At 44.9% G+C, this 23,115-nt stretch overlaps 2 protein-coding genes across 2 annotated transcripts in view; one reads left to right on the top strand and one right to left on the bottom strand.

The window, feature by feature from the left end:
• Positions 1-332: 332 nt before the first annotated feature.
• Positions 333-17,879, top strand: LOC310796914 (electrogenic aspartate/glutamate antiporter SLC25A12, mitochondrial-like). The gene is made up of 18 exons (XM_083659163.1): positions 333-374; positions 1,174-1,227; positions 3,641-3,786; positions 4,639-4,754; positions 5,497-5,636; positions 7,694-7,840; positions 8,908-9,046; positions 9,154-9,247; positions 9,341-9,425; positions 10,394-10,466; positions 10,863-11,021; positions 12,585-12,637; positions 12,981-13,061; positions 13,609-13,749; positions 14,143-14,281; positions 15,226-15,384; positions 16,182-16,272; positions 16,787-17,879. Exons 1-18 carry the CDS (start codon positions 363-365, stop codon positions 16,992-16,994), a joined length of 2,037 nt encoding a protein of 678 aa, XP_083515289.1. The 5' UTR covers positions 333-362; the 3' UTR covers positions 16,995-17,879.
• LOC310796917 (dynein, cytoplasmic 1, intermediate chain 2a-like) overlaps positions 17,132-23,115 on the bottom strand; it is a 12,459-nt gene continuing 6,475 nt past the window's right edge. Inside the window, exons 13-17 of the mRNA XM_083659166.1 lie at positions 22,473-22,606; positions 21,687-21,831; positions 21,266-21,406; positions 20,803-20,928; positions 17,132-20,631 (exon numbers count right to left, since the gene is read on the bottom strand). Of these exons, the coding sequence (XP_083515292.1) occupies positions 20,533-20,631; positions 20,803-20,928; positions 21,266-21,406; positions 21,687-21,831; positions 22,473-22,606 (645 nt within the window). The 3' untranslated portion in view covers positions 17,132-20,532. The remainder of the gene's footprint in view (positions 20,632-20,802; positions 20,929-21,265; positions 21,407-21,686; positions 21,832-22,472; positions 22,607-23,115) is intronic.

Raw genomic sequence — 23,115 nt, 5'->3', positions numbered from 1 at the left:
ACACACACACACACACACACACACACACACACACACACACACACACACACACACACACACACACACACACACACACACACAGAGAGGGGGTTTCATTCAATTCAGAGTTCCTCCAGCAAAATGAGACCTGTCACATTTTCACAAAATCCTCTCACATGAGTGTCTGAGGGAGAAAGTGTCAGAGGCATAATAACGTGTATCCAGGTATTTGGTATATTTTGGAGGGAGGGAGGGGGGGCTCCCCCCTCTCTTGCCATGAGAGCGTACGGACGGATCCGCTTCATTACCTTCATTTCATCACTCCTCCACAACATTCGGAGGGCGTGCGCTTTGCTCGCTACTGTACGTGACGTCAAACCAGCATGGCGGTCAAGGTGACTTCGGCATCGCTCTCTTGGCAATCTCTTCTAAATATCTACTTTAACGTGTCTGCATGTTTTGTTCGTTTTCGTGTGTTGGAGTTGGGGGACGCTAGGGTTTGTGGTCCTATCCGAATAGGATGTGTGCGGATCATGCGGTGAACTCAGAGGCGGTAGCATCAGTGGGCTAGCTGCTGGCGGTGGCTGGCCTTGATGAAGCATACAGCAGCTCGCTAAAGCAAAGCTACAAATGTAACCCAGCTGGCAAAGTGTTGGGAGCGGCTAGCTCAAATGACAGCTGGACTCGCATCGTCTCGCAACAGACGACTCTTTATACCTGGTTCTTGTCTTCTCGCCTCTTTGCCGATTTAAAACGTAACATAATAACATGTCATTGCTACGGTTTGTGTCCCCTTCATTTGAGTAGTTGTACTTGCTAGCTAGCTAGCTAGCCAATTCTGACTAGCTAGCTTGGCTTTTTGTTTGTTTGTTTTTGTTTGTTTCTTTGTTTGTTCGGTTAGCTGCCTACTTGGTGTACTTGCTGTGCCAGAGTGCAGCGGTTGAAGCTGCTGTAGCGAGCCTGTTGCGATGAGTTACTGTATCCTTCAGATCAGTGGACATTTCAAGGAGACACCGTACGCTACAAGCTATTTGTTTTGCGTCATGTTTTGTCCAGTGCAGTGCTTGCAATACTTTCTTCTTCTTCTTTTGCGTTTAATGGAATACTTGCTAGAATCAGCAGTTGCCTTAGTACATCTAAATACACTGTTCGATCTATATCACATTAAACGATGTTATTGTTGTGTGGCTGCAGGTGCAATCTACCAAACGCGGGGACCCAAGCGAGCTGAAGGCTATCTTTCAGAAGGTAAGGGTGGACAAAGATTTCATAACTCTGCTAAAATAGGTGTCAATGTTACCCTGATCAAGGCTGCCCACGGCTATGCATGATATGCTCAACATTAACATAGCCATCAGAATGATCTGTCAAATGGTTTTGAATGGATGAGAAATGCAAGTGAGCACGGTTTTCATAGTCACTTGACTTTCTTGGTGATTAGGCTAGTAAGATTGTGTCATGGGGGTTTTGATTACAACGTTAGACACAGATTTAGGTCTTACACAGACTGCTGTCAGTTACAATTATGACTGAATGTACCACTAGTGAGCATCATCATCAGTTAGCCAAACTTTGCAGGGCAGCAATCTTTTTCTGTCAGTTGACAGAGGTTAAAAGCTAGGGGTTAAAAGCTAAAGGTCACTGCTGGTAATACTTGTTCAGCAGCTGATATCTTGTGAGTGTGGTGGCTTTTTTTGGTTTTGTGCCTCCAAGGTAAATTCCTTCATCTCAGCTTCCCCTTGTCTGTCTCAGCTTTCCCTCCTTTCTTGGATCTCTGCTTTGATATTCATGACACTATACGGTAATGTGTTTAAAGAGCGTGTGTTTGTAGATTGTGCATAGCTCAGTCAGTAGAGCATCAGACTTTTAAATCTGAGTGAGGGTGCAGGGTTCAAGTCTCTGTTTTTGTTCTTCTGCGGTCTCTCTGTGCTACAAGTGAGGTCCTGTATGCCCTTGTACTGTGCGGAACAGATGGTACAGTTTCACCTTGTTACTTGGTGTCATATTACAATGCCAAGACATCTTGCTTGCATGATGGTATGTTCTTCAAAATAAACAGCCTTCAGTCAAGAGTAATGGCTGTTGGTAGGTAGAGTAAAGGGCAGACTGCTTGTGAGGCCATGACATGAGATGGCATGAGACGATAAGACTGGCATTTGTAGCTGGCTTAGTTACCATTCACATGATAGAATCAGTGCCTCCTCCTGCGTGTGATCCTCTGTGTGACATTTGTGTGGGCCAGCAGTTGCCAGTGTGTGGCTATAAATAGGCCAAATAGTTTACCTGCACAAGCGAAACGCAGTGTTGGTGGTGTGTCTGTACATGCATGCAGCATGCACTATTGTGGGCCCACATTGTATTTCTGTCATGTCATGAAGAAGACTGCGAGGACAAGGGGATTGGGTCTTGGGGTGCTCTCTCCACAGTGCTTCCCCATGGGCTGCTTTATCTGGGCGGCCTGCTCGGCGAGATTCCCCAACGTTTCCCAATTATTATTATTTATTTTTTTCATTTTAATTTCAAGTTTGTCAAATTCACATGACGACGTATAGAGGTGGATGTGCAGCTGTCATTTCACGTTGCACAAGAACGGTGGTTGTTGCACCCAATCCGACAGTTTCTCAATCTCAAGTTGTGAAAATTAAAAAGTGAAACTTAGAGTTCTACAATTTTCTCCAAACTCACATAATATTTGTAAATCATATAATATATATTATATAATATCCCTTGTTAAGCAGCTCTTTTGAGAGCGTAACATGAGTGCAGTGTGATACTGAGTGCTGACTTGTGGTTCAGCCATCTACGGTACTTGTCATGCATCATGAATGAACAAGCATCTGAACAGTGACCAAACAGGGCTGTACCTTGCTACATATACTGTATGTAGCACCTAGCACATGCTAGGTGCTACATATATGTAGCATATATGAAGCCTATGTAGCATATATGAAGCCACTGAATTAATGGTGCTACATGTAGCACCTAGCATGTGCTATGAAAACAATCTGTCTGTGCTATGAATGAATTTAGCGCAGTAGCACACATGCTATACGGCTTTTGAAACACATTTCTTGTTAAGGTTTGTATTGTGTGTGACTGTGTGCCCTGTATGCAACATTCATGTCCTAGCTGCACTACTTGTGCTTGTTCTTAGAGATGGTAACTAACAACATACATTTTATACGTGTGCTACAATGTTAAAGCTATCAACCTCTGTAGCTCCAGTGCTACTGTATGTGCAAAAAAATAATAATACAAAAACAAACCTACAGCCCTGTCAAACAGGTCCTGCCCGGGGCATTATGAGGGTTGTCATTAAAAGTGTTTGTATTAACATAGCCTACTTCATACTGTATGCTCCTGACATGGCTTACCTCGTGGTTATGTAAATGGCGCCGTGCACTAATTACTGAGGTTACTACAAGTGCACGACGTGCACAAGTGCCGTTTGCTCAATAGTTTGGTGAGCTTTTTGGTTATTAGTTTCTGAGGAAGAGAAATGATTGTAGTGCTTGTTTGTTGCTGACTGAAGCCACTGAATTAATGAATTAACACTCTGATCCCAGATCAGTCCAGATAAGGGACATGAGAAAAGAAGCTTGAGTGTGATTGAAAGGTAGGGACCGTCATTGTTGTTGTTCTTTCTCGTCCTCCCCCTCAGTATGCAAGTGTAGCGGACAAGGATGGAGAGAGGTTCATGACCCCAGGAGACTTTGTCCAGAAGTACCTGGGACTCCACACACAGATCCACCACAACCCCAAAACTGTACAGCTCATCGCTGGCGTAGCGGACACCACTAAGGACGGGTATGTGCTCTACAGCAGTGGTTCTCAAATGGGGGTCCGCGGACCCCCAGGGGTCCGTGGCACTTTGCCAGGGGGTCCGCGAAAAGTTTTCAAGTAATTTTTTTTTTTTTTTTTTTTTTTTAATTAAAAAATAAAATGCTACATGTTAATTATTCCTTCTCAAACTACTTCCTACATGGTGCTAGTCTATCAAAATATCTTGGCTGTCATTGCTTGTGTTGCATAGTGGTTTTCTGTACTGTTGACAAATTGTGATATTGTAAGTCGCTTTGGACAAAACAAAAGTATCTGCTAAATGACGTAATGTAAATGTAATGTAAAAAAAAAAAAATGTGTGCAAAATCTTCATAGTTCAACGAAAATAGTTTATGCTTTAAATCTAAAATGGTTCATGGATTACATTCTAATAACAAACCTATCAAATTAAAAGTCATGCACGTTACCGTGGAAACAATTAAGCTTAGCCCAAAATCACAAATCAGAATGAGGGGGTCCCCGGTATATTTTCTATCTTGTAAGGGGTCCTTGGCTGAAAAACATTTGAGAACCTCTGCTCTACAGACACACTTGCACACAGCTAATCACTAATGAGATAATCACTAATGAGTGTTTATGGAGTCTTGTCTGATCAGTAGTTGCCTTCATAGCCACTTAGCGATACGATAACACTCGGAGAATTCCTCCTCATAATGGTTGCCTTGCTTGTACAGCATGTGTTCCGCATGCACAGGCACTCTCTCACGCTCACTGTGATGATCACGTCCATGTCGGGACTTCTTCTCCATGTTAATCTTTGATGCGTTTGTGTTGAACAAAACGTCGTTCTTTTCTCCTGCACACACACCATGGCAGGCTGATCTCGTTCCAGGAGTTCCTGGCCTTTGAGTCGGTGCTGTGCGTCCCAGACGCTCTCTTCATAGTAGCGTTCCAGCTGTTTGACAAGACCGGAACTGGAGATATCTCCTTCGGTATGGACCGCCGTGTGTTCTGTGTGAGTGCACTTGTCAGGGTTGGGTTTCAGTTCACTTTCAAATTCAATTAATTCGAAATACAAATTGAAATATTTCATATTTAGAAAAGAAAATCCACTGAATTAATTGATCAACTTCAAAGTGCATGGAACCCATTGCTTGTGTGTTTGTATGTTTTGTCAGCATGACTGTCATGTTTCCCTGTGGTGCTGCTGTGTGGAGCAAGAATTGACTAACCTGACGTCGTTAACCAGATTATTCTTAGGTCTAAGCCACTGCACATGGATGCATGTACTTACACAAAGTAAACACTCTCATGTACTTTCTTTCTTTCTTTCTTTCTTTCTTTCTTTCTTTCTTTCTTTCTTTCTTTCTTTCTTTCTTTCTTTCACTCTCTCTCTGTGTGTGAGAGATTGCGTCCCTTAGGGGGAGTGGTTAGAGAGGTAGTTTCTTTGTAGTAATAAGTTGTACGATTTTTCTGCTGTATTTTAATTCTAACAGTTTGGCTATTTTGGATGAGGTTCACTATAGTGTCGAAATTAACACAATATTTATCCATAGACTATAAAGACATCATTCTGATCATTAAGTCAACATTGTCAACATAAAGCAAGAAACCTGCAGAATGACATGCTCACTTCACACTTTTTTCTTTCAACTTGCACTGTGGCAATATATTTATTATTTCCATTTGTCCGACTGACATCGATATATTGATTTGTTCAATTGTGTGTTTCAGAGAATGTGCGGGACATCTTCGGCCAGACCACAGTGCACCACCACATTCCCTTCAACTGGGACTGTGAATTCATCCGCCTTCACTTTGGCCACGACCGCAAGAAGCACCTCAGCTACCTCGAGTTCACCCAGTTCCTACAGGCATGCAAGCTTTCACACACGTAGACATTTAAAAGCCCTCCTCCTGTGTATTTTGTCATGTTTTTAGTGGGGGGTTCCTGTGTCACAGAAGACACAATGTAACGGCAGTGTCACACAGAAGACACTAGTGATGCGCGGGTCACCCAGAACCCGCCGGGTCCCGCGGGCTGGTCCGCCCCGCAGACGGGCTGGGTTGGCAAATTATGAAAATATCGCGGGTGCGGGCGGGGCAGGCTCAGAACGTGACAAAGCAACATTATTAAATAATTTAGAGCAGTGAAACACGCAGAGTAATTAACCTTAAGACGTGAACTCTCTCACACACGTAGGCCTACACACAATCAGACAGACTCCTGCTGCACTCTCAAGAAACGCTTCAATGAGGTAGCCTATGTGCTCTCAAAACAAACATTTTGGAAGGATTATTCGCTGTAATTATTATTTGAAGTGTCCATAAAACTAATGCCACCGCAGATTTTCTGTTGTGGACTCGACTGTGATCTATTTGTCAACTTTACTGCGACGCGAGTAGGCTACGTGAGCAATTGAGAGCGCATGAGGTAATTAAAATAAATCGGACAGCGAGTCTCCGACATGAAAGCAGCCACGCAACTCATCCAGAGCAGTACAACGGTTGTCGCGCACGCATGTGAGTGTCTGTGTGAGAGAGAGAGGGGGGGAGAGAGACAGAGTTATTAGCTACTTTGCACACCTTGGAAGCTCTGCTGTGCTCCTCCCGAGTACGGAGACATATTACATTAAATTGGCCATCGCGGGCTGCTGGGTGGAGCTGGGTTCGGAATTTTCAGATATTTTAACGGGCTGGGCGGGGTGGGCTGGCTCCAATGACGGGTTGGGTTGGGACGGGCTTTAAAAAACCCTGACCCGCGCATCACTAGAAGACACAATGTAACGGCAGTGTCACACTCTTTCAATCTCAATCTTTCACTTGAACTTTCCCTCTCTCTTGCCCATATTAACTCATTGAGTGCCAGCCACTTTTGGAGAACGGACGCTCCCAGTGCCAGAGTTTCAGAGCGTTTTCAGTGATTTCTCGAGGCCCACAGAATATTGTGTGATATTACTATGTAAACACCGAACACGCACAAAGAACGAGCTGACTCTATTGTATCATCAGCAAAAAAAAGTTTATTGATACCATTTTCCGTTCTTTAGTTATGAGCCGGAGAAGATAGGTTGTTTTGAGCAAATACAGGCGTTTCAAATTAGAAGCTGAGTTATTCCGCCTTTTGTGAAATGAAGCATTTCAAGCACATTCACTGACTCTGAAGATAATATTTTCTGATGTAGTGACGTGGTGTAGTTGTGTGGTGCCTGCGTGCCCCACCCCCCTCTCCCCCCTCAGCTGCAAACTCCTCCCCACACTAACACACAGCCTAACACGCACCCAGTCTATTTTCGGAATGCTCCGTTTTTGTGCGCCGGCTCCCAGCGCGACACGGAAAAGCCAAACCGGACTGCTGAGAATGGTTTGGCCCTTCGGCGTCGGGTGCTGCTTTTCTGGCGGCTAATCGTGTGGAGAAACTATGCAGACAGACAGACAGAGGCAGAGGGGCTCAGTTGTGGGCGCGGATTGACTGCTGTTCGCAGCCAACGTCAGCTCCAGACAGAGCAATCTATATGGCTCTGGCTGCAGCATGAGCGGTTTCTCTTTCATCACGGGGATTTTTCCTGCTGTTTTCCTGACCTTCCTCTAATCTGGAGAGCACTGTCGCCACCTAATGAGTCCGTAAAATAGGTTATACACCTTCAATAGCTACAATATTTGTACAGGAGATGCCTGAGGCTTTGATCCACGTCCCACCGTCAAAAAACGCAATTGACGAACATACTCGTCCTTGGCACTCTACGTTAGTATCTGAATTGACGAACATACTCGTCCTTGGCACTCAATGAGTTAAGAAGCTTTGACCTCCATATTTCCACTCAGTCTTCTTGTGCTGTCTTTGTGTAGGAGCTGCAGCTGGAGCATTTTCTTGTGCTGTCTTTGTGTAGGAGCTGCAGCTGGAGCATTTTCTTGTGCTGTCTTTGTGTAGGAGCTGCAGCTGGAGCATGCACGCCAGGCGTTTGGCCAAAAGGACAACGGGAAGAGCGGCGCCATCTCCGCCATGGACTTCAGCGACATTATGGCCACCATCAGACACCACATGCTCACACCCTTTGTGGAAGAGAACCTGGTCTCTGTGAGTACGAGTGGACAGCAGGGGGCGCAGTGGCATTGGGAGCTTAAGGGAGGAAAGGGAAGAATATGGAGCACAGGGAAAAATACTTTAAGGTGTTACGGGTCATCAGTTGTATTATTTTAAGACATAATCTGATCCTTCAAGATACTCCCAAGAGTCTACTCCAAGTGTGGAAGAGTCAAAGTCACTGTCGGTCGGTGTGGTTGGCCTGGTCAGTCCCAAATATTTCAAAAACGGTGCATATAGAGCTGCAGGATACAGAGATACAATACGTTTTATAACAGGCAGCCACATTGGTGCTTCAGCTCACTTGGTTGGGCAGCAAAATTAATCCTTTGTTTGATAGCATTGATTGATGTTGCACATCATCATCAGTATATAAATAAATGGGAGCTGGGGCTCTGTTTCTCTGTCCCACTGTGATGTCATAAATCCCACTGTGACATCATCCGTGATGTCATAAATCCCACTGATGACATTATCAGTGATGTCATAAATCTGACATCATCAGTGATGCTGGTTTCGTTGGTCACACAGCAGCCGAGTTGTGGGCAAGGCCGCACAGCGGCCGAGCTGCGAATGCGAGCTGCAGGGCCAGCTTGGCGAGCTGCAGGGGCAACTCAGCGAGCTGCAGAACGGGTGACTAGCGAATCGAGCGCGCGTAGCGTGCGAGATCCCTAGTTAGTTTAGATTACCCCTTGTCACAATGGCCCCAATACGGTAACTTGCACCAATCTGGTCTCAGTTTATTTTAAGACTATGACCATAATCCCACTTAGATTATTATCATTAATATGAGCGTGAGCGAAGTGTCTCGCTATGGGAAGTGGCCCCCCTGTGCCCCTACAGAAGCCTTATCTCATGTAGGAATGGGAGATGAGGCTTCTGTAGGGGGCGCTGTTTCCCATAGCGAGACACCGAGCGAATATTATGAAATGGAACACAAACTACAAGCTTGTTTATGTTAGGCGTTAATTTACGTTCCCACAATGACCTCAGAGATTTCTTGGCAGGCATAAAGTAATAGTTTACAAAAGCAATGATATGATACTCTGTGCTTCTCCCAGGCTGCGGGTGGCAGCATCTCTCACATGGTCAGTTTCTCCTACTTCAATGCCTTCAACTCCCTCCTCAACAACATGGAGCTGATCCGCAAGATCTACAGCACCCTGGCTGGCTCACGCAAGGACACGCTGGTGACCAAAGGTACTGACACACAGGCTGGCACATTGGTATGATCCCGTTTGTTTGATCTCCAGAGTCAAAGGTCGTTGAATTGTTACATGCTGTCTCTTCTCCATCTCTGTCCACAGAGGAGTTTGTTCATGCTGCCAACAAGTTTGGTCAGATCACTCCCATGGAGATTGACATCCTGTACCAGTTATCAGGCCTGCACTCTCCCTCTGGGTAAACACGCTTACTGATTGGTCACTGTATACTGTGATATAGTTATGTAATTGCAACGATGTTGATGATAGAAAAAAATGGTTTGTGTATCAGGCGCCTGAACCTTGCTGACATCGAGAGGATAGCGCCGTTAGAGGAAGGATCTCTGCCCCACCACCTGGTTGAAACACAGAAACAGGTGCTGTGTGTGTGTGTGTGTGTGTGTGTGTGTGTGTGTGTGTGTGTGTGTGTGTGTGTGTGTGTGTGTGTGTGTGTGTGTGTGTGTGTGTGTGTGTGTGTGTGTGTGTGTGTGTGTGTGTGTGTGTCCATACTCACAAATAAACACCCTCAGGATCAGTGCTTATCCTAGTATTCACGCAATTAATGTATAGAACTTTGTCTTGATCGGATTTCTACGGAGACACATCAGCAATTTACAATAGGGGTGCTCCAAAAAATCGATTCTGAAAGGATCGCGATTCTTAATGCCACGATTCCTGGATCGATTCCAAACTCCCAAGAATCGATTCTTCTTTGTATTGTAACTTTTTTTTTTCGTTTTTTTTTTTACAGTGCACCTGAACACAACATGCAAGATACCGGCTGAATAAGTGTCCAAATGTTCATGTCATTTGTGTACTGTACTGCCACGGTGCCACCACCTCTTGCACTTAAGAACTTAATGTATTCCCCCCAAAATCTATAAATCCTTCTCAAAGTCTACAGATCCCCCCCCAGCCTATAAATCCATCTTATCTGAAGAAAATAAGGGCTGAATTCCCCCCTAGTTTGCAAAATGAATTTAGGCCCTGACTGTAATACTTCAGAAGTTGAATTTGAAGTTCAGCATTAATACACTTGTCATTTTTTGTGTTAGATTTACCTTTGTGTGTTATTGCAATATAAAACTACATAATTGAGAATCGATTCTAGATTCTGGAATCGAGAATCGTTGGAATCGAGAATCGATTCTGGAATCGGATCGTGACCCCAGGAATCGGAATCGGATCGGATCGTGGCTTAGGAGCACCCCTAATTTACAATGATTGTGTAAACACTGTATTTATTGATATACTCGCTACACAGAATAAACGGGACGTCATGTGATGGAAAACACTCACTTGTATGGATCATATATGCTCCATGGTCTCATCTGTGTGTCCGCAGGCAGGTGACAGGCCTGTGTGGCTCCAAGCTGCAGAGTCTGCCTACAGGTTCATGTTGGGCTCCATCGCTGGAGGTGAGTAAGCGCTCTCTGAGGCACATGTGGCTGAGACAGATCGCTCTCTGAGGGACACGTGGCAGAGACAGATCTCACTCTGAGGGACACGTGGCAGAGACAGATCAGTCTGAGGGACACGTGGCAGAGACAGATCAGTCTGAGGGACACGTGGCAGAGACAGATCACTCTGAGGGACACGTGGCAGAGACAGATCACTCTCTGAGGGACACGTGGCAGAGACAGATCACTCTCTGAGGGACACGTGGCAGAGACAGATCGCTCTCTGAGGGACACGTGGCAGAGACAGATCGCTCTCTGAGGGACACGTGGCAGAGACAGATCGCTCTCTGAGGGACACGTGGCAGCCGCTGATGTATCCACTGTGTATGTACTGTGTTGTTTGTGTGTGCGCAGCCACGGGAGCTACAGCAGTGTACCCCATAGACTTGGTGAAGACTCGCATGCAGAACCAGAGGTCCACCGGTTCTTTTGTTGGAGAGTTGATGTACAAGAACAGCTTTGACTGCGCTAAGAAGGTGCTCCGCTACGAGGGCTTCTTCGGCTTCTACAGAGGTACGCTACAGACCACCCCCCTCCAATTTTAGTACAAGTTTAGTATTACTTTCTTAGTATAATCTTTAAAGGGTGATTTGAAGTGAAAAAGTAAAAAAAAAAAAATATATATATATATATATATATATATATAGTTTTCCCAGTCACAAACTTATTTTTATTTTCCTTCCCTCAGTTTCTTGTACTCATCTCAGCTGTGGGTCCTCCTCATCTCCATTTCCCCCCCATTCTTGTCTTTTATTTCCCACCCCACATGCACACATACTGTCCTGAAGTAACACGAGCTTTGTGAAAATGTCTCCTCTCTATTGTGTAGTCCTGTTTGGGGTTGTGTACTGGTTGATGCTGATATCTCCTTTATCATTCAGTGTCACCCAACAACACTGAGATTTGATCTATTATTTTTTACTACGGCGTGGGGGCCAAGCCATCTAGAAGGAGGTTTGTCTGTCGCCGCAAAAGTAGACCAATCACAGCTCACGATGCTGCTATGTGCCCGATGCACCACACCGGCCATCAGACAGCATGGAAGTCAAAGGAGGCACACTCGATTCTAATGTTCATTTCTACGCAAATAAGCATCCAAAAAAATCGATCAATACCGTAGTTTAATGTAGATGCAAAGGCCATGTAATTGGCTCGTTATAACTCGCATGGAATATTGCCATTCACGATGTCCTGGCTGCGGCTCGTTTCACAGCCGGCTCTCTCTTCCCGGCTGGGAAGCGGCTGTCTGCCCGTGGGGAGCGGGTTCCCTGCTCTGGGGCTGGGCGCAGTGAGCCAGCCAGGCGCTGTATCCTGCATTTACATCATATTGTGTTTGTAACATACTGTCATTGAAATGTGCCCGCTAACTTTCAGATTTGTCCGGTCGAATAAATTCTTTAGCGCACTTCTGTCTCGCTCTGCTCAGAGGCACTGCAGCAAGGCACTTGGAGTCGTCATCTGGCAGTCGCACTCGGTCTCTCTCGACCCATTTTTCAACAGTCGCACTCGCATCAAATTTCCCCCAACGTTATGCGTCACAACATTATGCATCACAACGCTATGCATCACAACATTAGACTCTGTGTTTCGTTTACCGAACAATAAAGGCTTTGATTATTAATTCAGGAACCTTGGAAAAAACTGAAATTAAAAATTATATAATTTCTTTCCTCTGTGAAAGAGATGCCACATCCTTCTGTGTGTAAAAAAAATAGCAGAAATTTGATTTTATGCTTTTTCAGATGTGGTTCTTTTCACCAGAATTGTATTATTTGGGAATTTATAGTATACAGATTCATTCTTAGTCAGTGTCTGTCTCTGTCTTCCTATTCCTACCTTACCTTTTCTTTTATCTGTCTGTTCTTCGCTCGGGCTCGTCACCTTTCATTTCTTTTGTCAAATCTCTTTCGGTTCGTTGGCATTTTTCTTTTTAACCCTTCTTTTTGATCTGATGTTTTTCTTCTTCCATCTTCTTATCTCCTCTTGGTATCTCCTCTCTTGCTGCTGTCTGCACACAGTAGTACTAATGAAATGAGATACTCCTGTCACTCAATGCCCCATGATGCTGCCCCACAGGTCTGGTTCCTCAGCTTATAGGCGTGGCACCAGAGAAGGCCATCAAACTCACGGTGAGACCCTCCACACAGGATCACCTTCCATTCACCTTAGCCAGATTGCATGTACACAATAATGTATTGCTGAGTTATGCTGATAATAATCATTTTGTGTAGCAGCACCTTTTGAAAAGAGAGTGCTCTATCAATCAGATCAAATAAAAGCATAATCATACTCCAACAACGAAAACAAGAGGACCATGACAAAAATGATACGAAAGGATTAAAAACAATATAGTAAAAAGCAAGTCTATAAAAATATGTTTGGAAAGAGTGATAATGATTGAGTGATTTGGAGTGTTTTTCATGATGTTGTCTCTAGTCTCATGCTAGCCTGTTTCTCTGTCCCGTACTGTAGGTGAACGACTTTGTACGAGACAAATTCACCACCAAAGACGGCACCATCCCTCTTCTTGCGGAGATCATGTCTGGTGCCTGTGTAAGTACCCAGGGCTCCTAGCAAGAGCAGAAACCAGCAAGACAGAAATGTCAATGCTTCAGACAGGACAGGGAGGCCGAGTGGTTTAGCGAGACTGTCCTGTTACTTGAAGGTCACACGTTTGATCTCAAAATGTCCAACTGCATTGTATCTTTTTGGTGTCCAAGATGTCTACCTGCTCACTCATCTTAAGCCCTGTTGACCCCCTCGGGGATCAATAAAGTTTTTTCCCAGACAGCATTAGTATTGCTATCATCTATGTACTCTAGTTTTTAGCAGTGATTCTGTGATTTCAGTCCCGTGCAGATCAGTATCATTTGTGATTGTTACAGAGCTCTTGGGATTCATTGTTAACTAAAACAGGCAGATGAAATGGCAAACGAAATGATTGGTTGAGGTTTAAAGTTTATTTAGACTTTCAGTAATCAAGACTTTTCTCCCACCCCTCAAGCTATGAGCCTGTCAGTTGCAGAAACAGTAACAAAAAAAAAAAAAAACTGTTTGAAGTAAATGTGTGAACAAGCCCCTCTTCTCCCCACCTCTCCAGGCTGGGGGCTCCCAGGTGATCTTCACCAACCCTCTGGAGATAGTCAAGATCCGCCTGCAGGTGGCAGGAGAGATCACCACTGGACCTCGGGTCAGCGCACTCAATGTGGTCCGCGACCTGGGCTTCTTTGGCCTCTACAAGGTACTGTGCGTTTTTGCATGAATGTAATGAATGAATGTAAGGAGTCGATTTGTCTTTGGGAAAATGCACTTAGTTGATCTGTCTCCGTGTGACTTCATTGATTGACATTATATCCAGAAAAGGACCTCTGCATAATTCACAGACACTTATTCTGTCTGGCATTCGTTCTCGCTATCGCTCTCTCACATTTTCAGACTCTTAACTCACACACACGTTAGCATACATCTCTGTTTTCTGTGTCTCTAGGGTGCTAAACACGTTGGCATACATCAATGTTTTCTGTGTGTGTCTCTAGGGTGCTAAACACGTTGGCATACATCAATGTTTTCTGTGTGAGTCTCTAGGGTGCTAAACACGTTGGCATACATCAATGTTTTCTGTGTGAGTCTCTAGGGTGCTAAAGCGTGTTTCCTGAGAGACATCCCCTTCTCAGCCATCTATTTCCCGGTCTACGCCCACACTAAGTCCATGATGGCTGACGAGCAGGGCAGGCTGGGAGCCCTGCAGCTTCTCACTGCTGGAGCAATTGCAGGTAACCTCAGATGTGACCAACTGGTGGGAATAGCGTGATCCCTCCCACATGCTACGTACTGTACGTCCTGCCGGTGAAGCTCCCCGCTGTCGGGTGAAAAGAAGCGGCTAGCAGCTGCTCATGTGTCGGAGGAAGCATGGTGATAGTCTACGGCTCTCCCCAGATTGGCGACCGGGGCAGCAGGGGAAATTGTACTTTAAGTGGCTCCTATGCTGAGCCAACACATTGCACCTTAAATGTCTCCCTTGCTCTTACATCAGGTACTATGTTGTTTCTATGTTGCTTTTATATTGTTCTCCTTTTAGTACTCAGTTGATTTTATGATATGATTTATGATATCGTAGTTGATATATCCACCAGGACCTTGAGTTCGTATTTCATTCCCTTCCATGTCTCATGTTTTGGAATGACAATAAATATCCTTGAACCTTGAACCTTGAAAACGGGATCAGAAAATAATAATAATAAAAAAAATCAGATGTGACTTGACTCGAATAGCAGCGGTAGTCTGTCAGTTGTCATTTAGAATATGGCTATACCCTGGTGACTTGGACTACAAAGGTCTAGGCTGTCCTGAGGATCCGATGATTAGTCTGTAGTTAGTATCATGAAATACGTACTGCATTACAAACACCTTACAGTGGCTGTTTTATTGAACCACAGTATCAGGCAGTGCAGTAGAATTTATATTAGCTACAAAACTAACATGTCATATGCTATAACAACATCCTGCATGCATTGTCTATGCACAAAATTAGGGGTGGGTGATATGACGATCTCAGATCTACTTGCGAATACGAAGCAAAAGAAAACTCGCTATGAACACCTTGAAATCATGATCTATATTTGATCGTGATTTGGTCATGATTTGTACCGCTCCACTCGAATGTGCCTGGAGAGGAGTGAGTCGCTTCTTGATCATTTTCGATGACTCCGTTTCCCAGGTATCCCTGCAGCCTCCCTCGTGACGCCTGCTGATGTCATCAAGACACGCCTGCAGGTGGCAGCGAGAGCAGGACAGACCAGCTACACAGGAGTCATTGACTGCTTCAAGAAGATCATGCAAGAGGAGGGATTCAGGGCTTTGTGGAAGGGCGCTGGAGGTGGGTACAGTATGCATGGCTGTGCAGGGGCGTTGGAAGTACTTTTAGGTAGGGGGTGCTGCCACCGATTCAACAGTGGGGGGGACGGTCGGCGCCAAAAAAAATTTGGCCACTTTGTCGCCAGATTAGAGGAATAGTAACATTAAGATTAGACTGTTGTGTCATTATTCAGTCACCTTTTCTCACTCACCTCCATGTCACCACTTGCTCCCACTGCTGTGTTGGAATCCTCATTCTCTCTCCCACCCTTTTTGGACTTTTAGCCATATTTAGAGGAATATTAAATTTTAAATTAACATTAGGATTATACTGTTGTGATGTCATTATTCATTGTCTTCTCCTCTTCTCTGCAGCATTACTCAATTTACCCTCAGGACTCAGGGACAGTGATAGCCTACCTGCTATTCCTCCCATATATCCAGGGCCGGATTAATAGTACCATGGGCCCCCGGTGCTATTCATTTTCTAAGCTATTCATTTAGCCTTTTAGTCATAAAGATTATATCTTCCAGACTGAAATGTTATAACAGAAGTGGAGTATTGGCCAGAATTACATGAACATTTGGACACTTATTCAGCGGGTATTTTGCATGTTGCGTTCAGGTGCACTGTAAAAAAAAAAAAAAAAAAATTTTTTTTTTACATCTCTTGCCACCAGGGGGTGCTGCAGCGCCCACCGCACCGTGCTTCCAACGCCTTTGTGGCTGTGTGTGTGTGTGCGTTTCTGCAATTAAACCGTGTTTATCGAATACATCTCGATTTAAACCTTGTCGGATCTTCCCTCTCCCCTCTTCCAGCTCGCGTGTGCCGGTCCTCTCCACAGTTCGGTGTGACTCTGGTGACTTATGAGCTCCTGCAGAGGTGGTTCTACGTCGACTTTGGAGGACAGTAAGTTGTATTCAGTTGACAGAATACACAATATTCATTCACTTATTCATTCATTGACTTATTTTTTAATGAGAGCAGGCAGTCCAGTCAGCTTTATTTTTTGAAGACAGTTGAAAGTAGGAGACAAAGTGCTAGTGGGATTTGATCCTAGCCCAGTTTGGAAATATACATTTTCAACCATTTGATTATTCCTGGGCCCTTCTTGAACTAACATCTCTCTCTCTCACATCTCTCTCTCTCTCTAAAAAAAAAAAAAAATTACCACTATTTCTTCAGAAGTTGATTTCTCTATTGCTGATAAACGTGTGTTATTGTAAGTCACTTTGGATAGAAGCGTCTGCCAAATGACGTAATGTAATGTAATGTACTGTGAAACAAAACTGAAGAAAGATTTTTTAGATAATATTCTCCTGGGATTCATTTAATTTTGTTTAGATTTAACTAGAAAAGACGCATTTAATTATAGCCTTTTAATAAACCATTCCTTTCCCTTTCTACCCTCTTCTCTCCGCAGTCGTCCGTCCGGGTCTGAGCCCACGCCCAAGTCTCGCATCTCGGAGCTTCCTCCCATCAACGCGGACCACACCGGAGGCTACCGCTTGGCCGCGGCTACCTTCGCCGGAGTGGAGAACAAGTTCGGCCTCCACCTGCCCAAATTTAAGTCCTCCGGCGTGGTCTCCATATATCACTCGGAGCCGGCCACGCCCACCCCGGCCCCCTAGAGGTCTGAATCTCCATATCACTTCGCCATCCCTCCTCCTCCTCCTACCAGGAGCCATACGCTTACATAGATACACATACAAAACCATAATGAGAATGTGCAGAGTACACATACCGTTAAAACATTTTGAACACTCCACGACTAAGGGCCATTACACAGGAACAAACACACTGGGCCCCTACTCTCCCCAGGGTGAGGGGTCGGCCCCAGTGGTCTCCAGCCCGTCCTGGTGGCAGAGAGCTGGCTGCCGGCGCAGACGGCGGAGGAGCAGACGGCGAACGCCGACTGCGCCGTGCTCTTCAGTGGCTGCATGCTCCTATCCTCTCCATTCTTTGTGTTCCTCTCTCCAGCGTTTGTATAAAATGGCTTCGGGCACTCCTCTCTTTCTCTCTCACGAGTTAGCGGCTATGATTTTGATTCTGTCTGATGCACAGTGTAAGTAGGACTTCTCTGATTGGACAGTGTAAGTAGGACTTCTCTGATTGGACAGTGAGCATAGGGAATATTAGATGGGGCAGCATGGTGTGTGGGGCTTTACTCTCGATTGGTCCTCGCACACGAGGCTACTGTACATATTGTAGATCTGTACAGAGGCGCTGCACTGACGGGAAGCAATTGTTGCAATAATGTTGCACTGCTACGGTTGCTATGGTTAACATTCAGCCGGTGTCATTATAGTAACACTGTAACGATGATGGTAATGTGGTACGCTTGGCCTTGGTCTCTGAGAATCACCCACTGATGTACAGAACTTTTCGATTTAAAGTGTTTTCTTGAAAAACAAGAATCATGAGCAGAGAAATTAGGTATTAATAAATTAATGTATTTCAATTGATTCATTGTATTGTATTTTATTGAAATAAATCATCCATATGGTTTTAATTTTACTAATATGACTTGAGTTTTATTTCAATGAGAGAAAGAATGATAACGTGACACCATTGCCTGTATTGGGAACAATAGTAGGGGAAAATGCGGTACAATAGGCCTGGGTAGAATACTGATCTTGGTCGCTTTATATTAAATACGGTTGCTACAGTGCATTTTTTTTTATTTAAGCTTAGCTCATGTTAAAGACTAAGTCGAGGACAAAAGGCATCAAATCTATGAATCTTTTGTTTCCAGGCTGGGAAGCAGTTTCATACGGGCTGCATTCTGGATGGAATGAAAGTTGGATGGAATAAAAAATAATCAAAATTGAATTGGACCCAACTGATTATTTGTGGTTAAAAATAGACTTCCAACCTCTTGGCTTTAAGCCTTCATCTTCAAACCTCAGTTGACAAGTCAGGAAGCAGTTTTGTCCTACTCAAAGACAGGTACAGAGTATCAAACTAGGGATGCACCAATATATCGGCTGATATTGGCCCTGTTGTTGACTGCAATCGGCCATCGGCAAAAAAAATGCCGTTCGGCGATTGTAGCGACCGATATTCAGTTGGGTGTGTTTCATAATGACATGGCAGTATGATTGAATTTGTGGTCATTCAAGTGTGATGAAGGGCTCAAAAGACTTGAAAACAGCCCAGTTATTTGTTGATTTATTTTGTTTCCGTCAAAAAAGGCATAAAAAAATATCGTCCAAATTGTCATTTTAAAAATCGGGATCGACCCAGAATTTAGCAATCGGTGCATCCCTATATAAAACAAAGCTTTGGTACAGAAAACAAACACTTTGAAACTGTAAACTAGAGTCAACGACTTCCAAGGCAAGAAAAGTAACACATTTTGCCTCGTAAAAGAAAGCTTGGCTGTAGTGCCAATGTCAGGGATGTACTACGCAAGCTTTCAGTACAGAGCAGCTTTTTGTTTTGACAGTACATGAAATGTTTAAATACGTGCAACCACCGGAATAATAAATATTAAATATTGTAGTGGTTAAAACTTCAGGATGACACAGTCCTACACAGGCCAGTGTGCATGTGTTGAGTGGAGTAGCCAGCCGATGTTGAAACGCACTTTGCCAGCCATGTGCACAAACACACGTCAGGAAAATATTAAAACATGTAAAAACACTCAAACGTTATTAATTAAAAAAAGGTGCAAGTACAAAGGTTTGCATATTAGAAAAAGAGCTGAGTTGGTTGAGGTCTTAGGAGGAGAGCAGTGTCTGGAGCCCTGAGGATGTTCTCCTAGAGCTAGAATGAGACAACGGACAGCCACGTGACATCCAAGTATTCCTCTTCAACTTTAGCTAAATTCTACTGTTACTGCTATGCACTATGGCCGGGCAATATATAAATATATCGATATGATATCGTCTTAGACTTTGGATATTGTAATATTGTGATTTTAAAGGCTGCATTACAATAAAGTAATGTAATTTTCTGAACTTACCAGTGTTCTAGCTGTTATTTTTTTATTTGCCTTTACCAACTTAGTCATTATATTATCCACATTACCTATGATTATTTATCAAAAATCTCATTGTGTAAATATTTGGTGAAAGCACCAATAGTCATCGCTACAATATTGTTGCAAACTGGCAATAATGATTCTCGAGGTATTTGGTCAAAAATATTGTGTCCATAATTTCGCCCAGCCCTATATCTCACACGTGGCTTTGACTTTCAACTGAACATTTAGCCCACTTTGTAGAAAATGCCGATCAGCCTAAAAATACTGAGATATTATTTTTGGCCCATTCTATTGCCCAGCCCTACTATGCACATGACATAGTCATTATTCTAACAAACACTATGAACCTCTAAATTTAAAACCACAACTAAAACTGTCGGGAAACTGTCTGTTGTAGTCATTCTAGCTCTGCGCATCTCCTCAGACCAGTCGATGTTCCAGGTAAGGTGGGAAAAAGAAAGCTGGAAGCCAGAGGACGGAGAGCGTGGCTCCTTCGGCAGTGTGGGGTTTGTGTCGTGTACTGTGTAGTACAGTGTGGGGTTTGTGTCATGTACTGTGTAGTGCAGTGTGGGGTTTGTGTCGTGTACTGTGTAGTACAGTGTGGGGTTTGTGTCGTGTACTGTGTAGTACAGTGTGGGGTTTGTGTCATGTACTGTGTAGTACAGTGTGGGGTTTGTGTCGTGTACTGTGTAGTGCAGTGTGGGGTTTGTGTCGTGTACTGTGTAGTGCAGTGTACTGTGTAGTGCAGTGTGGGGTTTGTGTCGTGTACTGTGTAGTGCAGTGTGGGGTTTGTGTCGTGTACTGTGTAGTACAGTGTGGGGTTTGTGTCATGTACTGTGTAGTGCAGTGTGGGGTTTGCGTCGTGTACTGTGTAGTACAGTGTGGGGTTTGTGTCATGTACTGTGTAGTGCAGTGTGGGGTTTGTGTCGTGTACTGTGTAGTACAGTGTGGGGTTTGTGTCGTGTACTGTGTAGTGCAGTGTGGGGTTTGTGTCATGTACTGTGTAGTGCAGTGTGGGGTTTGCGTCGTGTACTGTGTAGTACAGTGTGGGGTTTGTGTCATGTACTGTGTAGTGCAGTGTGGGGTTTGTGTCGTGTACTGTGTAGTGCAGTTAGGATTTGTGTCGTGTGCTGTAGTGCGGTTTAAACGCGGCCGTCGCGTCGCGTCAGTGCCACCGGCCGTTAGGCGGCCAGCTCCTCCGCTTCCTCTCGGTTCTCGTTGATCTCGCCCAGCGTCCTGACGAAGCGTGTCCACTCGTCAGGCTTGGGCACGCAGATTTGCTGCAGCAGAACAAAACAGCGTGTCAGACGGAAGGGTATCTATATCTTTGTCAAAATGTGAATATCTATACGCTGATGCTGTACCACGGATTTGCTTTACCCAAAGTAGTGCTGACTGAGGGATGGTAAGACGGATAAAAAGGGTCATATTAAGAAGGGCTACTGTCTCACCTCCCCTACGTCATACACCTGCACCTGGCCCTCTGAGTCGCCCGTGGCAATCTCTTTGCCAGAGTGAGCCCACCTCACACGGTTCAGCGCTGGAGCGCCCTCCACACACACACTGGCAGTGGGGACCTAAAGAACACACACCACCGTCAGTCAGACAGACAGACAACCTTGCATCTCTAAAAACTCACATTTAGAGATGTGTCCAGGAATTTAACATTCCTGGTTTGGAATTTCATTTCAGGAATTTTTCATTTTTCAGCTCATGGGCGTTGGGGTCATGATTTTTTTTTGCATGGAAGCATGGAACCAATCTTCAAATTCAAGTGGAGGAAATGTCTGGCATTGAGTTTCGATCCATTGTGTGTGTGTGTGTGTGTGTATGTGTGTGTGTGTGTGTGTGTGTGTGTGTATGTGTGTGTGTGTGTGTGTGTGTGTGTGTGTGTGCGTGCGTGCGTGCACATACTTCGGTATCGTTGTTGAGGTTCCACAGGTCCAGGCGTCCGGATATGTCGACGCAGGCGAACAGAGCAGGGTGTGTGGGAGACCACATCACATCATAGACGTAGTCACAACTGTCCTCGAACGAGTACAAGGGCCGGGTGCTCTGCAAGGAGGGAGAAACCATTCCTCTTTAGAGAGGGGACATCTAGTATCAGTGTGTGTGTGTGTGTGTGTGTGTGTGTGTGTGTGTGTGTGTGTGTGTGTGTGTGTGTGTGTGTGTGTGTGTGTGTGTGTGTGTGTGTGTATCTGTGTGTGTGTACATGTGTATGTGTACGTGTGTGTGTGTGTGTGTGTGTGTGTGTGTGTGTGTGTGTGTGTGTGTGTGTGTGTGTGTGTGTGTGTGTGTGTGTGTGTGTGTGTGTGTGTACACGTGTGTGTGTCACCTTGGTGCTCCAGAGTTTGACCGTCCAGTCAAAGGAGGAGGAGATAAAGAGGTCAGAGAAGTCGATGGCTCCTGACGCGCTGTGGCAGCTCAGCCCGGTCACCGGCCCGTGGTGGCCCTCAAACACCTCGGTGATGCCCGCCTTACTGTAACACACACACACACACACACACACACACACACACAGCTAGGTATTAGAATTGTGATGACCTCTACTGACTGACTACCCACTAGTCTGGGGCCAAAACCCTCGTTCCGTGTCTTCTGGCGGAAACACACCACGCCGGGAACGTCAAAAAAACAACAACAAAAAACAGGGCGTCATAGTAACGTAAATAAATGTGATGCACGTTATCTAGCTATGTAGCTCCAAAAATAAAATGAACTAACACCATATAAAACCATCCTTCTATGGGAGACGACACAGAAAGACCACAGAAAACTCAGGGCGGATGATCATTCCCTGTAGTAATGGGTACCAGCTCTCTGCTTTGAGAGAGCCTGGTGAGTGACGTGAAGTTACTAGCCAGTACCCACTGACTACATACCACTTTCACTTTAACCCATTCATACCTGATGCAGCATTTTTGCGTGTATATCCCTCATTTGTGTGCGTATCCCTTTAAGACCGCGAACCGCGTTAACGCGGTTCGCGGTCTAAAAGGGATACACACACAAATGCTGCATCAGGTATCAATGGGTTAAAGTCAGATAAGCTTTTCTTTTTAGAATAGAAAAAGACCTCCTTTTGGACCTGCTGGCTGTGACCCTAAAAATAGGCGCCCACCTGCCGTGGCGACAGGCCGTGTAGACGGAGCCGTCCTCACTGCCCACCACAAAGTTGTTGACGTCGGCAAGAGGGAAGGCCATGGAGGTGACGGCCACCGCCTTGCTCTGTTTGAACACCAGCTCCAGACTGTCCTGCAGGGGGCGCACACACACACACACCCATCAGCCTCCCACACTCTCTCTGCACACAGCCCTCGGTAACAAACCATACTACAGGCTGATTCAAGCGTAACTACACCTAAATCTGTGTAAAGCCTGATATGTAATGGTAAAAAGCATGCTACTGAAATTTTCCATCTGCGTGATGTCACCTTATAGAGTTCAACGGCTGGTGACATCATCTGTGTGATGTCACCTTATAGAGTTCAACGGCTGGTGACATCATCTGTGTGATGTCACCTTATAGAGTTCAACGGCTGGTGACATCACCTGGCAACGAAGATCATCCAATAGTAGATGGCAAAATAGATGTCAGGCTTTACACAGATTTGAGTTTGGGGGTTTAGTAGATAACGGGCCTTTTGCACAGTGGCCATTTTGTGTTGAAAAAGCAGCGTAAACAGGTGCAAGCAAAACATTAATGAGGGTTTCTAACTTCCGCTGTGAAAAAGGCCTATTATCAACGAAGAGCCTATGTCCCC

The sequence above is a fragment of the Poromitra crassiceps genome, assembly GCF_964638095.1.
Source record: "Poromitra crassiceps genome assembly, chromosome: 23".
Taxonomy (NCBI): Eukaryota; Metazoa; Chordata; class Actinopteri; order Beryciformes; family Melamphaidae; genus Poromitra; species Poromitra crassiceps.
Note: the sequence above shows the minus strand (reverse complement) of the source record. Positions and strands in the feature narration are given on the sequence as shown.